The sequence below is a fragment of the Aspergillus welwitschiae genome, assembly GCF_003344945.1.
Source record: "Aspergillus welwitschiae strain CBS 139.54b unplaced genomic scaffold BDQ94scaffold_3, whole genome shotgun sequence".
NCBI classification, from domain to species: domain Eukaryota; kingdom Fungi; phylum Ascomycota; class Eurotiomycetes; order Eurotiales; family Aspergillaceae; genus Aspergillus; species Aspergillus welwitschiae.
Window position 1 is genome coordinate 588066 of NW_020798697.1, and position 14882 is coordinate 602947.

Genomic DNA, 14882 nt, shown 5'->3' on the forward strand with positions numbered 1-14882 from the left:
TGCCATAATATTTTCTCCATCTTCAGGCGCATCAGTCTATCTTTAAGAAGATGGAGCTTTGCTACGAACCTTAATCGGTGCTGATGACGATCCACCCGAATACGAGGTCCGTTGCCATCTGGACCACTTGCAGTCCCATCATTGGCGCAATTGCTGGTCCCATGCGGAAGTGGCCCATTCTGGCCGTGGCAGCTCTTTCATAGTACTAAGTAGGCCATTCAGCCAAGTTCGTCCCCAGCATTGTACAATTTATCGAGAGCACGATGCAATGTCCGAGTTGTTGGAATATCATCCAATTGGGGAAATTAAAAAGTATGTATTCAGTATATCCTCTCTTCCCGTCCAACTAAGACTCTTTATCCTTATGCCAACACCATCCAAGCAAATCATTAAATCAACGCGATCCGTCAGCGCCCAGTTCCACCAAAAGCACGAGCGGGTATCCTCGACGGACGGACAAAAGGCACATAAAGATAAGAAGAACGTGCGTATCGATCGTTGCAGCGACGTAGCCAGCCCGAATTTGTATCCTCCATCCTGCTTCCTCCCCTACTCTCGTTTCACAGCATCATCGGTCGGATCAGTCAATAGCTCAAGCTTCGACCTCATATGACTGTTTCGCTGCTTTCCGTGCCATGCATTTTCGGTAGATGAAGAGCGCGATGATTCCCACAGCAACGATGAAAACGATGCAAAAGACCAGGACCACACCGGGATTCTCGCCAGCCCAGTTGCTTCGTTTGATCACTTGGTGTCGTGCTTCAAGGGCTAGGAGGTCGATAGCGGCCATGATCTACTTCATATTAGCCTACCACAAGGAATCCCCTCAAAGCATGTGCAACTCACGAAGAACGGCCGCGCGGCTTCAGTGAACGAGGACTGATCAAGACAGTATGAGGATGCCCACGACTCCTGCGAGAACAACGGCACGGGAAGCAGAGATGATATGACACGAGGGAAATAAAGAGAGAAAGGAAGAGTTGGACGGGCGGGTGAACAACCCTGGTTACTGGTAGGACTGGCGGCATCGGGAGCAGCGGAAGGTCATGACAGCAAGGAGCGCAATGACGTGAAGGAGGGCACATGCATGCAACGCTGGATGGGTTGGCCCATGAAGCTTATTTCTGACAGGAGGGTAACTTGGTAAGTCGAACTCGGGACGATCAAGGGTCATCAACACACAACAACTCGAGGTGAGGCCATTCGAGGCAGTCCATTGGCGCGGCAGCACTCCGGACAGGGAGGTGTGCATTCTCCCCACCTTCAGTTACACCGAAGCCATTCGCAGTTATCAACGCCTATTTCTGATGCTTCATCCCCAAGCTGCATGCCATAGGACGCGCATAGCGATGGTTTACCATAAGGAACAGTCATGAAATCAATCGTGATCAAGGTTTGGCGATCCGCTCGTCCCGCTGGCGTCACCACTCTTTCACGGCCATGGTTCTCTACCACCACCAGGCCTCCCGATTCGTGCCCGGCTGCAGTGGATGCGAAATAAATGAGTCGTGGACAGGAGAATCGAGGATTCATCCATAGGCGAAAGCTCTGGCTTTGTTGATAGGAATTCTAGAGAACAGACCCCTTCTCGTGTTCGCCGGCAGAACATCCTTGACGTCATACATCCGGTCCGCGCTCTTATCTAATCGGCCCCTTCCCAGCATTGCCGATGCAATGAGACATGGATTTACTACTCGCTGAACTTGGGCGAGCCAAAGAAGCCTTCCGGAATCATTGTCCTTGGACGCCAGAAGATGCATACTGTAGAAAGATCCAGGGTCCAGCCATTAGGGCTGAACCAGATGGTCCCACTTGGGTCCAGCTCTCGTATGCGGCCTATCATGGCTAAACAACGGGCCCGCAGAATACTATGATCAGCAGTTCAAGATAGAGACTGAGAGCTTGTGACCGCCTCAGAGATTGCCCAATCGGGTACCTGTCCTTCAGCCATGGGGATCCCGCGTATTGAATGTCGATTTCATTCTGCCGCATAGGAGTCGAGTACATATGAAGGTAGTAACTGCTTGGTCACTGTCCCTTTGGTCATATAGCTGCAAAATCGACGAAGTTGATAATACTAAGAAAGTGAAAGGGAGGTTGGAGTCCTGATAAGTCAAGTTAGAGTGTACATTTACCCATAGGTCAGGCACCAGACATATGTGCATTCGCGCAGTCTATAGACAAGGCAAATGCTTCCCAGGCATCACAGTAAGTATGTCCAAATATGGTATGGTAAAAAGATCATAGTGGTATCACATAAAGAACGCAAAAAGACATAGGCAACAGCAAAATAATCGCATCACTTCGCACCAGACCGATGCACATCCGTCCGTCCACTGTTATGCCATGTAGCCAACAAGGCACCACAACCTCCACAGTAATGACACTGATTCTTTAGCGACGACATCATGTAAGGAATACATCCGAGACACAGGCAGCAGCAAAGCACGGCAGCCCAAGCACTATGGACATTGTCAGTTTGGTTCGCCATTATGGAGCACGTGTACATACTGAGTTGAACTCCCCGTTTCTGCCTCCACGCGAGTCATTTTCCGCTCTCCGCAAGCCGGGCAATCCACGGGTGCTGGTGTTTTCTGCAGGGCATACAGCGGAGTCGGAGTATTATAGCCGCTCGGGTGTTGAGAGCCTGCATAAAAGGTTTGCTGGGGCTGATGCGGTTGGATTTCGGGCGTTTGTCCCGCGGGAGGTTGCGTATATGCAGGCACCTCTCTGGAGGAGGAAAGCTCTTGGGTTTCGGCCGGTTGTTCCTCGTAGGCAGGGACTGCTGCTGTCAACGTTAGCGGCGTACACATACATTTCCTTGGATGAACGCACGAGGGTTCGCCTTTTCAGCCATTGTAACAGGTACTATAGAGTGATGTCGAAATTAAGCGTCTGAGTAGCTGTCTTCAGCGATGGGTAGCTTAGAGCAGAACACTTTTTTAATTTGTTTGCCGGACGCATTCTTATAGTTGTACTAATTAGATCGGAGGCTCAAAGCCTCGTCTGAGCCAACGCCTAGAACTATTTGTGGAACGCATCGCTAGCCACTTAAATACGACCAAATTTTATTTGCTCGTGCTCCGGTGACCTCTGGGATGAGACACTTCGATCATATGTGGAAAGGAGATCCACGCGATTGGCAGGGGATGAAGTGGCCGTTGGGCTCCCGGGGCGAGGCTGAGATTGCGCCTAACTAGGCAAACATCGTCTGGGGAAAGGCTCTCCCGCGAATGGTCCAAGTAGGGGTGGGGAACTCTGGGCATTCCTTCGTTGCTATGTGTGCAGGGCAGTGCTTCTTGATCTGCAGTGTACAAGTAGCCTTGTGGCAGGGAAACGTAAAATACGAGGGGCGCTGCCACAGCCAAGATTGTACCAAAGTGAGTCCAAGAATGACGGGCGCACATCCTTCATTTAGTTTGACTTCTGAAACTTGGCGAGGTTATGAGTTGGTATACTGGAATGCTTTGACGTAGCTTCCTTCAATTTCCCCTGTGATGTCTTTAATGTTTCGAAAGTCGGATAACCTCATCATTGGTATGGTTCTCCGTTCTAATTCCCTTTTGTCGGTGTTTGCTTAAACATCACCCCTATATCAAATTTGGGGGCCATTTGCTGGGGCGTTCAACAGAAGAAAGCTGCACCCACGACGTGACAGTGAATGAGACACAGGCCAGGACAGTTGAAAGCTCCTGCCATTACTCATCGGAAGTTAGTTCCTCACGATCGACACTTGCCTTCCCTTTTGGTCTTTTCCCCTTCCATCAACACCTCACCTCATTCTCTGCGCTTCACTCCTCGGGTTGAAAGAGAATAAGATGTATCTTACTCTCAAAACTTTTATCACTGTACATACAGCTTGATGGATTAGCTGCTTTAAACACCGTGGCCGATGACCAGCGAGTTGACCGATGAGACGCATTTCCATGCCTTGAAGGCGACGCTTTACCCGTCCGTTGACGATACTTTGGCGAAGCTCACTCGGATTGATCTGCCGGCGTATGTAATATCTCTCTGTCTACTCAGGCATGCAAGTTGTTCCTTTTTACGGGCGAGTAAACCCTGTGCTGACTGCGACCGTGATCCCATACAGCCCGGCCACAGAAGATGTCATGGCATCCGGCCAGCAGCTGGAGCAATCTCGCGTCCCTGGGTGCATCCTACTGAACTGTACCACGATTTAATTACTCGGTCAGATGTTCGTCACTGGCCGGTCGGGGCCGACATTTTTCATATGGGTTGTTGCCGGCTCTTATCTACGGCCAAGTCTACGCGTTCCGCGTCTGGTTTGCTGTTGGGATACCCTCAGAAAAAGCTCGCAAGGCTGTCTGAGCACACCCCATCATATTCTTTACCTCAATGTCTTTGACCACTTCGGTCTCTCTACTGGACATTCTTGGTAGGCATTCAGCACTTTACCTCCAGAGCTGAAGGTGTACTGGCCGTCTGTACGCTTTATGGTTTCCCTGGTCTAATAGTAAACTAGGTGGTGTGGGTTATTACGCAATGTTTACATTCGTCTCTGATCGTGCTGTTGAAAATACAGAATTCAACCAAATTTGTCCAGCGACCTCTGTATCTCAAGTATTTCTAGGTTTCCATAATTGATACTGGTCGTTGCGACAATTCTGATGCTTCCTGCTTTTTTATACGATTGAAATGCTACAGCCCTCTGCAAACCAGCCCAGGTATTAGCTGCGTGCATGACCGCATCACACTAAGTGAGTGACCTATTGAAAAAGAGGTCACGCATGTGGCGAGGTGTCCACCAACGTGCCGTTAGGTTGCTCTCTCCGGTCAACTACTGCTTACTGTTAGAATTCAAAGCTGGTCAAAGAATACTATATGACACATTTGCATACCCACCAGTCCTTCAAATGGCCTTCTGCAGGGTATACTGCATTGGGATTGTGACAGTCTCCTACGCAATCGTAGTCCCTTCGTGAGCTGCTCTCCCGATCGGTGGTTCATATTATGAGCGTGAAATTTGTCTCGTCGATCTCAGGTTATATCCGACATTGAAAGAGCAGTGCAATACTACCATTACAGTTACCATTCTCCTGGTCATATCTTGGGTCTCTTTTGCTAACTTCTATTTGTTTTGAAAATGTAGTGACTGTTATACATATAACTTTTCAAGGAACGTTTCAGATTCGACTTTCGTGAACTATTCTAATCCATTGTTGAGATTCATACGTCAGTATCATTACCGAGAGTTTAGCTCACTGTTCCCACCGACACATGAGTTTCCGACGATGACTTTGCCTTTTTTTCGAGAAAATACTGCAAGCCCATTTTCGTACACATCGCGACTCGGTCGACCAGGATGAACAGACGATGTAATGTTTCTACCAGCTAACCTGATCTCTCCAATGCATGGTTGCTATACTCCGACAGTGCTTGTGGTTTAGATTAGTTAACATCATCATCAAGCACCCATGATTTTCTCCCATTTGGACGAGTGTGCTTCAAGCAAAATTACCGCTGTCACCATCATCTTGTTCATGATGTCTTGATAAAAAAATAGCAGCAGCACATAACCGTCAACATAGCAATGGAGCGGGAAGTGGGCACCAAAGTCAATGGACGGCGGAAAAGCCCGACAACATCAGTACGGGCCGATCATCGCTTGAGATCTCTCATAGTATCGGCTGCAACACCGACCAACCGAACGTCAGAATGAATTGGGAGTCCTGCCTCGGGGTAGACTCTAGTAAAATGACCCAAGCTCGGAAGAAACGTTTCTAACGGTGATACCGAATGGCAGTGTCCAGAGTCCACTGGCGATTGTGTTGATCGGACCGCCTCCGAACCCCCCACGGCATCCCCCACGTCCTCGGACTTCAAAGCGACCCATTCCCCTCCATAAATGGTGTCGAGCCACACGACAAAGATTACAGCTCAAGAAGCTAAAGCAAACAATTGAAATTGAATATGTCTAAACCAGCCATTGGCTTTGTCGGCCTCGGGGCCATGGGCTTCGGCATGGCCACCCACCTTGTCCACGAAGGATACCCTGTTTACGGATACGATGTCTTTCCAGCCTCGGTGCAGCGATTCCAGGCTGCGGGAGGCACCCCCGCCTCGTCGCTACGTGAATCAGCGGAGGGAAAACTTTTCTACGTGTGTATGGTAGCGTCGGCGCCGCAGGCGCAAACCGTCCTCTTTGGAGATGAGGGCGTTGTGCAATGTGTGTACATCCCTAGCCGTTGGTTCCCTTAGGCTAACTTGATAGATCTTCCCCAAAATGCAACTCTTCTCCTTTGTTCCACCGTGCCCGCCTCATATGCCCAATCTGTCGCAGCAGAACTTGCCTCTCGAGGTCGATCAGATATTCACTTTGTCGATGCGCCGGTCTCAGGAGGTGCAAAGCGCGCCGCGGACGGCACCCTCTCCATCATGGCGGGCGGTTCCGACTCTGCACTTCAAATTGCGCGCGATATACTTCAGGCTATGTCTGCCCCAAACAAGCTTTACCTTGTCCCTGGAGGAGTGGGAGCCGGCAGTAACATGAAAATGGTACATCAGGTGCTGGCTGCCATCCACATCTTGGGTGCCAGCGAGGCTATGGGGTTCGCGGCGCATCTGGGCCTGGATGCAGTGAATACAGCAGAACGGATTAAGAGCTCAGAAGCGTGGACTTGGATGCATGAGAACCGTTTTCCTAGAATGTTGGAGGAAGATTGGAATCCTGGGGCGAGCGCGCTGACGATTATCTTGAAGGATGCTGTAGGTCACACCTACCCTTGCCACTACCACGCGTACTGACATTATTAGGGCATCATCACTACCTCGGCCCGTCAAAACAACTACCCAGTTCCGCTCTGTGCGACTGCAGAGCAGATCTATCTCTCCGCTCTCGTGCAGGGTTACGGGCCCAAGGACGACTCCGCTATGATCCGCCAGTACTACTCGCATCCGCTCAAAGATCTCAATACTTCCACTGCAAGCGAGGATCCAGAAACGGCCATACAGCTCGTGCTGGACCTTATGCAGTGTGTGAACCTTGTCGCGGCTGCAGAGGCCATCGCTTTCGCACGGTCACTAGGTGTCGATATGGCGCAATTCTTCGAACTCGTGAGCGACGCAGCCGGGGGAAGCAAGGTATTCATCACGAGGGGACTGGAGATGATTGAGGGTAAAATTGGGGCACAGGCGCCAGCTGGGACAGAAACTTTGGATGCGGTGGTCAGTCGGTTAGAGAAAGTGGTGCAGAAGGCGCGGGACATGCACTGCCCGCTCCATCTCGGCAATGCAGCATTGAACGTATTGTTGATGTCCAAGGGCCAAGGGTTCGGATCGGAGGGCAGCACCAGTGTAATCCGTGTTTATCCGTAGACGAGCCACCGAAATAATCTGGATTATAATCATATGAAATGATCTCATATGGGTCGGAGCAACTCCGGCTGCCAATAGTGGAGTCAACATCAACCATTCCGTCGCGACAGAACTATAAGATCGAATACATACCACCATAGCACTATTATCCCTCACACATACCCACACAACTTATTAACTTATTCAATACCCCTCTCTTTGTCCAAATTCCCCCCTTCTCCTCAATCAACCCCACCACAACCATGTCCCTACCCAACAACCGCGCCCTCCCCATCCTGGACCACGCCTACCAGCACCACTACGGCATCCCCGCCATGTGCTGCTACAACCTCGAAGGCATCCTCGCAACCGTCCGCGCCGCCGAAAAGCTCCGCTCCCCGGCCATGATCCTCCTCTTCCCCTGGGCCCTGCACTACGCCGGATCCATCCTCGTGCACGCCGCCGCCGAAGCCGCGCGCAACGCCTCCGTCCCGATAACCGTGCACCTGGACCACGCCCAAACACCCGAAATAGTCCGCCAGGCAGCGGACATAACCCCCGGTTTCGACAGCATCATGATCGACATGTCGCACTACGAGAGAGCCGAGAACCTAGCGTTGACCCGCGAACTCGTGGCATATTGCCACGAGCGCGGCATCGCGACTGAAGCGGAGCCAGGGCGCATCGAGGGCGGAGAAGACGGCATCTCAGACACGGCTGATCTTGAGGGCGTGTTGACGACACCTGAAGAGGCGGAGGAGTTCGTGAATACGGGGATTGATTGGCTTGCCCCGGCTTTTGGGAATGTGCATGGGAGTTATGGACCCCGCGGGATTAGGTTGGAGTATGATCGGTTGGAGAGCATAAGGGAGAGGGTGGGGGATAGGGTCAGGTTGGTGTTGCATGGGGCGGATCCCTTTGATAAGGGGATTTTTGATAGGTGTATTGGGGCTGGGGTTAGTAAGATTAATATTAATAAGGTGTTGAATGGGGAGTGGGTTGGTGTTATGGGGGAGAAGGCTAGTGGGAAGGGGGTAGGGGTTATGGGGTTGGTGGAGGAGGCGACGGAGAGGATGGAGAAAGCGGTGGAGAGGTGTATTGAGGTCTTGGGGTCGGGAGGGAGGTATTGATTGATTTGATTGATTTTGTATTGATCTTGTTGTTGAAGTTGTGGAGTGTGTGGGGTGATGGGTGATGGGTGATGGTGAGAAGTGAGTGGTGTTTCGGTTTTATACTACTTCATGTGGTGGTTTCCCTGTCTTGGTATATCATATAGACATGATGCGGTCTAGTTATTTGATCTACTGATAATCTCAATTGATATATTGCTACTAATGACTAGTAGCGACTTCAACTGTCTTCATGCACGGGAGAACAGAATCTCTGTGATACTAGCAAGGTTTTGTCTACCAGTGAACTGAATATATATTCAAGGTAGCGAAGACAGGTCTAGACCATGATGGCATTTGTTATCATTTGCTACCAGGTGATTCTAGGCTTCAACTACTAGTTTTTCTGTTAGTAGTTGGATATTCAAATGAGGTATTTAGATCACTTCAATGCCAATTCCTTGAATACAACGGTGTATATTATATATACACCACTTTATATAAAGAGTACCGATTCAACAAATGGGCCTAATGCATATCTAGACTTATTACGCACAAGTCATCTACCAAATAAGTATATACTCAATTGATCACTGGCTGACCGCCATGGCTATAAATCACATTCACAATTTACACCTATTGAAACACATCCAACATGAAAGACCTCGGGGATGGAGGGAATAAAGCTCAGACACGAATAAATCAGAAAGAAATGGGATAGGAAAGAAGGAAAAATACCCAGCCACACAAGACGTAATGCACAAAGAGAAAGCAATTCTTTTTTAAGATCTCGTGTCACTTCTCTAATGAGCAGTCATCATCTTCTTGATCTCCGCAATGGCCCGTGCGGGGTTCAGGCCCTTGGGGCAAGTCCGCGAGCAGTTAAGAATGGTGTGGCAACGGTACACGCTCATGCTGTTGTCGAGAGCGGCCTTACGCTCGGCGGTCTTCTCGTCACGGGAATCGGCCAACCAACGGTAGGACTGGAGGAGGATGGCGGGTCCAAGGTACTCCTCGCTGTTCCACCAGTACGAGGGGCAGGAGGTAGAGCAGCAAGCGCACAGAATGCACTCGTACAGACCGTCCAGCTTCTTACGCTCCTCGGGGCTCTGACGGTTCTCGAGACCCTATATATTTATCAGTAAAAAAATCCACATCGCTAGCACACGCTGTCAACACTTACATCCGCGGTCGGGGTGTCGCGCTGCAGGTAAGGCTTGATCGACTTGTACTGCTTGTAGAAGTAGGTCAAATCGGGGACCAGGTCCTTGACGACATAGGTGTGAGGCAGAGGGTAGATGCGAGACTCCTTGGCGGTATCGGTGGGGATACGGCCTATACAGCAAAAAGTCAGCGCCACCAAGCCGGGACATCGCACCAAGGACTCCAGGACAACATACACAGGCAAGCCAGGGTGTTGACACCGTCAATGTTCATCGCGCAACTTCCACAGATACCCTCTCTGCAACTTCTCCGGAAAGTCAGGGTGGGGTCCATCTCGTTCTTGATGCGGATCAGCGCGTCGAGCATCATGGGACCGGTCTTGTTCAGATCCAGGGAGTAAGTCTGCATCTTGGGCTTCTCGGTGGGCTGATCGGGGTTCCAGCGGTAGACATGGAAAGTCTTGACCCGGGGCTGCTCCGAGGGGCTAGGGTCCTGCACATTCGAAGTCTTAGATTCGGGAATGGTCTTGCTGCTCGCGTGGCCGCTTGCGCTCACCTGGGAAAGGGCGTCAACAGTCGCATAGGAGCGAGCAAAGGCGGCTGGGCGGAACAGCGGCTTCGAGGAAGCGAACAGGCGCGAGGTCGTGCGAAGGGCAGCCATTGTGGGCGGTCGAAAGAGAGATCACGGTCGATCGGGGGGCGAGAGATCTAACAGATGGCGAAAAATAGGATATGCGCGAGTAGGAGAGGTCAATGAGACGAAAGAACGTCGACGGCGGTGGAGGGAGAGGAGAGAGGCCTGAAAGAAGAGCAGCCAGCCAGCGGCAACGACAAACGAGGTCCAAGGGAGGCACGAGGAAGTGAAGTCGATCGGTTCTGGCGATGTTTTGTCGCCTTTGGCAGCTCAAGGTAACCTCGGGTCTGGCGGCCGGCAAATGGCTGACTCAGCTGTTGCTGGCCAATCACGCAAAGGCTAATTGCAAGCGTCGGGGATACACGGCGAGGCACTGGACTGAATATAATTCCACTCAGTGACCTCGAATCGGAGGTCAATTGAAGATGAGTTGTGTCAAATTGCGAGTAAGTAGCTATATGAGAGCAAAGATAGCCTCTTTTACTGATGTCTAAACCCACTGTCCCCTTCTATGTCCGTGTGACTCGAGGATGCTCGGCCAACAGGCAATGTCCCAAAGGGGAAACGGAGCCGAAATCATTTGCCGTTCCGAAATATGTATGCCTAAGGCTATAAGGCATTTAATTTAGCCATATATATCAGGCTACAAGGCATCAATATTCCAAGGCGCCAAGGCAGGAATTTACAAGGTGTCAAGGCCCCAAGGCCCTAAGGCTTTGAGGCAGCAAGGCAACAAGGCAACAAGTCACATCACTTCAGGTATCAAAACTATACCCAACTGGGCTTCTCCACCATCCTAAACTCCTTCTCGTCTTGGTGGAATTCAACTGACGCTTGCTTCCTTCGTGCGCGGTAGTGGGATTATGCATCACCCGCACTTTATCACATTGCAGTAGCCTGCATCGGTGGTCCATCAACATGCAGCAAAATGCCGGTGGCGGCCTGGGAATGACGAATTTATATTACTCCTGCATCAAGTCCTTCCCGCCATGCGCGTATATCCAACTCCGACTGCGTGACTTTACTACATCCAATTCTCCTCAAGGCATTGACGGAAGATTACTTTTCAGCCAAGCAATATACCAAGGGAACATGTCCACAAATAGTATAAAGGCGAGGGACCACCGCCGAGAAAGCTCAACGTTTGAAGTGAATGATGGCCTTGATGAGGCTGGAACCAGCAAGTCTCTTCCGGGTGGTTCCGAATACCCCTAGGTCATTTACTCAGGCAATATATCGCCAACCTACTTTTCGTAATAATAACATGCATGCTTATGATTGCTTCCACACTCAACTCGAGATGCTGTCAAAAAGCGGGGTTTGGCTCCCATATCAGAGGTTAGCCAATCTAGAAGGCGCAGCACTTGCACACGGCAGCCGTCGTATTCAATATCAAGAAAGCCATCAGAGTTAAACACGACAGCCTCGGGGATGATTCTGGATTTGGTTAAGCATAATCTAGGGCGTTGACAACAACAACCCCTATCGCGCGCCCGGTACCCATGCGTCTGATCGCAGTTGGCTTAGCTCGATAACTCTAACTGGGTGATGTTATAGCCCTCATCGAAGCGTGAGTGGCACCTCGATGTGGCTCACCAAGTTCTAGACAAACTGGACAGACCACATAGATGGGGTTTAATTAAACTACCACCCCGTATTGTCTGATTCGGTATATTTTTCTGGTGTGGAATAAGCTCCTTCTACGGCTTCGAAGCTTGATGAGCCAAGACACCGGAATCCAAGCTTAACAGGAAAATGTCTCAGTATAGTGTGCAGCTGGACCGGAAATATGATTGATAGGGGCAACGTCACTCCATCTCCCCTGATTCGTGATAAAAATGAGTTATGATTGATGCCTACGGAGTCCGAGATACTCCCACCTTATCGTGACCAGTCACCCGTTCAGACTGGATGACAAAATCATCAGTCAACCAACTAGATCGGTTCTAAAAATGGACGGCTAAATTTCTGCACTGGATTCGAAACTCGAGGAGCAATAGCTGCCCGGAGGTCGACTTGATGGGTGGTGTCCTGATATCGCCGAAGCCCGAAGGTTCCACTGTGGGCCACTTGACCGGCGTTCCTGGCGCCTTACCAAGAACGCCTAATTCGTGGCTTTTTTCTTTTCTTTTTTTTTTTTTTTTTACTTTGCGCAGCTTTTCCAGCTGCTCTCATTTGACTAGAAGACCGACTAGAGATATAGAGAGGCGTGGGGAGATACTGGATCCATTTATAATCGAAACGGAAACGGTCTCAGTGGAGGCTAAACCTTTCAAAGAAGCTGGATTCGTGATGCAAAATTGTTTCCCCCCCGGTTCCCCTCTTGTTCTTCACCACTGATGAACAGCCCTAACTGTCGAGCACGTCCAGCCTTCCATCCGTAACATCCTCAAACTACTAGCTACACCCTGATGGTCGGATTCGGTATTTTCCCGACTATCATTGCCACAAGGACTCTGCCAAGACGGAGGAATTGCTTCTTTACAGAATTTCAATCGCGAGGCCCACCAGCCCGAGTGGATGGACTAGTTACTTTAGACTACCGTGACTAAGTGCGCCGGCGCGGGCATCATGAAACGCCGTAAATCCCCCGACTCCCTCCTAAGATCCACCTATGACCTTCAACAGCCTGCAAGACGGTGGGCTGTCCAGCTCACTGTCCACGAACAGGGGCCATCACCGTGATGGACAACCATGTGGCTACGACTCCTCTCTCCCCCTTCCAATCTTGGTTGTCATCGATGCCTATCACTCCATCCATGGTCCGATACGATGGACCCCCTTCAATCTACTTGCTCGGCCAGTACCGACTTTAGCGCCGGTGGACTGACCGAGAAGAATCAACGGTTTTGCTCAATCGCCCTTGGCTACTAATCAAAGATGCACTTGGCCGTTTCATACCGATCACCCGTCCAATTTACCCAGAATGGGTCTGAGCCAGAGGGGAAGCTCTATCAGATTCTTGTCAAATGCTTCCGTCAACGAGTCAGTCTTCCCTATAAAAGGCCCCAATCCCATCCGTATTGACCTCTTCTCTGTATCAAACCATTCCTTCCTTTCCTTTCCTTTTCTCTTCATACCTCTGTCTTCACCTTAGTCTTTCTTTCCCCTTCATAGCTGGTTCTACACACTTCACCATGAAGTACTCTACTATCTTCAGCGCTGCTGCCGCTGTTTTCGCTGGTTCCGCCGCTGCAGTCGGCGTGTCCGGCTCTGCTGAGGGTTTCGCCAAGGGCGTCACCGGTGGCGGTGATGCCACCCCCGTCTACCCCGACACTATCGATGAGCTGGTCTCTTACCTTGGAGACGATGAGGCCCGCGTCATTGTCCTGACCAAGACCTTCGACTTCACCGACAGCGAAGGTACCACCACTGGCACTGGTTGCGCTCCCTGGGGTACCGCTTCCGCCTGCCAGGTTGCTATTGACCAGGACGACTGGTGCGAGAACTATGAGCCCGATGCTCCCTCTGTCAGCGTTGAATAGTATGTCCTTGGCGATTGTCACCCGCTTCGATCTTGTATCTAACTTGGATAGCTACAACGCTGGTGTCCTCGGTATCACCGTCACCTCCAACAAGTCCCTCATCGGTGAGGGCTCCTCTGGTGCAATCAAGGGCAAGGGTCTCCGTATTGTCAGCGGTGCTGAGAACATCATCATCCAGTAGGTTATGCTCGGTGTCATTAAGAATTTGCTCTCTAACGAAATCAGGAACATCGCCGTTACCGACATCAACCCCAAGTACGTCTGGGGTGGTGATGCTATTACTCTTGATGACTGCGACCTGGTCTGGATCGACCATGTTACTGTACGTCTTCATCTTATTCAACTCTACATTATATTTCAAGAGCATTGAGTTAACATATGACAGACCGCCCGCATCGGTCGCCAGCACTACGTCCTTGGAACCAGCGCCGACAACCGCGTCTCTCTCACCAACAACTACATTGACGGTGTCTCCGACTACTCCGCCACCTGCGATGGCTACCACTACTGGGGCATCTACCTCGATGGTGACGCCGACTTGGTCACCATGAAGGGCAACTACATCTACCACACCTCCGGCCGTAGCCCCAAGGTCCAGGACAACACTCTCCTCCACTGTGTAAGTCGCCTTTTCTCTGCTGGCCGCTTCCGACCTGACTAATCATGGTTGCAGGTCAACAACTACTTCTACGACATCTCCGGCCACGCTTTTGAGATCGGTGAGGGTGGCTACGTCCTGGCCGAGGGCAACGTTTTCCAGAACGTCGACACCGTCCTTGAGACCTACGAGGGTGCGGCCTTCACCGTCCCCTCCACCACCGCCGGTGAAGTCTGCTCCACCTACCTTGGCCGTGACTGTGTCATCAACGGCTTCGGCTCCTCCGGCACTTTCTCCGAGGACAGCACCTCTTTCCTCTCCGACTTCGAGGGCAAGAACATTGCCTCTGCTTCTGCTTACACCTCTGTTGCCTCTAGCGTTGTTGCTAACGCCGGTCAGGGCAACCTGTAAATGAGTTGACTCATTTATGGTAGATAGCAGTGGATGTAATCAGGGGATGCGGCGTGCTTGAGAAGTTACCTTTCTTGTATCTACTTCTATAATAAATTATGGGGAGTGTTCACGACCCTAATCTGGTTGAATAACCAGCCGACACAATGACATTATTGTCTACAG

At 50.8% G+C, this 14882-nt stretch overlaps 8 protein-coding genes across 8 annotated transcripts; 5 read left to right on the forward strand and 3 right to left on the reverse strand.

The window, feature by feature from the left end:
* Window positions 1–273: 273 nt before the first annotated feature.
* Window positions 274–1284, reverse strand: BDQ94DRAFT_135458 (uncharacterized protein). The gene is made up of 3 exons (XM_026764670.1): window positions 1183–1284; window positions 847–1124; window positions 274–793 (listed from the first exon to the last, which is right to left on the reverse strand). Exon 3 carries the CDS (start codon window positions 788–790, stop codon window positions 593–595), a length of 198 nt encoding a protein of 65 aa, XP_026631015.1. The 5' UTR covers window positions 791–793; window positions 847–1124; window positions 1183–1284; the 3' UTR covers window positions 274–592.
* Window positions 1285–2099: 815 nt separating this feature from the next.
* On the reverse strand, window positions 2100–3078 carry BDQ94DRAFT_135464 (LITAF-like zinc ribbon domain-containing protein). The gene is made up of 3 exons (XM_026764671.1): window positions 2836–3078; window positions 2512–2785; window positions 2100–2462 (listed from the first exon to the last, which is right to left on the reverse strand). Exons 1-3 carry the CDS (start codon window positions 2855–2857, stop codon window positions 2300–2302), a joined length of 459 nt encoding a protein of 152 aa, XP_026631016.1. The 5' UTR covers window positions 2858–3078; the 3' UTR covers window positions 2100–2299.
* A 576-nt stretch (window positions 3079–3654) lies between these two features.
* BDQ94DRAFT_135467 (uncharacterized protein) lies at window positions 3655–4711 on the forward strand. Its single transcript, XM_026764672.1, has 3 exons — window positions 3655–3999; window positions 4094–4399; window positions 4487–4711. The coding sequence occupies exons 2-3, from the start codon at window positions 4197–4199 to the stop codon at window positions 4524–4526; spliced, it is 243 nt and encodes an 80-aa protein (XP_026631017.1). The 5' UTR covers window positions 3655–3999; window positions 4094–4196; the 3' UTR covers window positions 4527–4711.
* On the forward strand, window positions 3893–4184 carry BDQ94DRAFT_166223 (uncharacterized protein; the record flags this gene model as incomplete). Its single annotated transcript, XM_026770491.1, has 2 exons — window positions 3893–3999; window positions 4094–4184. 2 exons carry the CDS (start codon window positions 3893–3895, stop codon window positions 4182–4184), a joined length of 198 nt encoding a protein of 65 aa, XP_026631018.1.
* Window positions 4712–5897: 1186 nt separating the features above from the next.
* BDQ94DRAFT_135469 (NAD(P)-dependent oxidoreductase) lies at window positions 5898–7474 on the forward strand. The gene is made up of 3 exons (XM_026764673.1): window positions 5898–6190; window positions 6236–6729; window positions 6778–7474. The coding sequence occupies exons 1-3, from the start codon at window positions 5935–5937 to the stop codon at window positions 7336–7338; spliced, it is 1311 nt and encodes a 436-aa protein (XP_026631019.1). The 5' UTR covers window positions 5898–5934; the 3' UTR covers window positions 7339–7474.
* Window positions 7475–7505: 31 nt separating this feature from the next.
* Window positions 7506–8932, forward strand: BDQ94DRAFT_181394 (class II fructose-bisphosphate aldolase). Its single transcript, XM_026773875.1, has one exon. It carries the CDS (start codon window positions 7581–7583, stop codon window positions 8445–8447), a length of 867 nt encoding a protein of 288 aa, XP_026631020.1. The 5' UTR covers window positions 7506–7580; the 3' UTR covers window positions 8448–8932.
* Window positions 8933–8988: 56 nt separating this feature from the next.
* sdh2 (succinate dehydrogenase iron-sulfur protein subunit SDH2) lies at window positions 8989–10505 on the reverse strand. Its single transcript, XM_026764674.1, has 3 exons — window positions 9827–10505; window positions 9610–9761; window positions 8989–9553 (listed from the first exon to the last, which is right to left on the reverse strand). Exons 1-3 carry the CDS (start codon window positions 10248–10250, stop codon window positions 9230–9232), a joined length of 900 nt encoding a protein of 299 aa, XP_026631021.1. The 5' UTR covers window positions 10251–10505; the 3' UTR covers window positions 8989–9229.
* A 2855-nt stretch (window positions 10506–13360) lies between these two features.
* On the forward strand, window positions 13361–14717 carry BDQ94DRAFT_181398 (polysaccharide lyase family 1 protein; the record flags this gene model as incomplete). The annotated part of the gene is made up of 5 exons (XM_026773876.1): window positions 13361–13707; window positions 13760–13885; window positions 13934–14030; window positions 14094–14327; window positions 14382–14717. The coding sequence occupies 5 exons, from the start codon at window positions 13361–13363 to the stop codon at window positions 14715–14717; spliced, it is 1140 nt and encodes a 379-aa protein (XP_026631022.1).
* Between the last annotated feature and the right edge of the window lie 165 nt (window positions 14718–14882).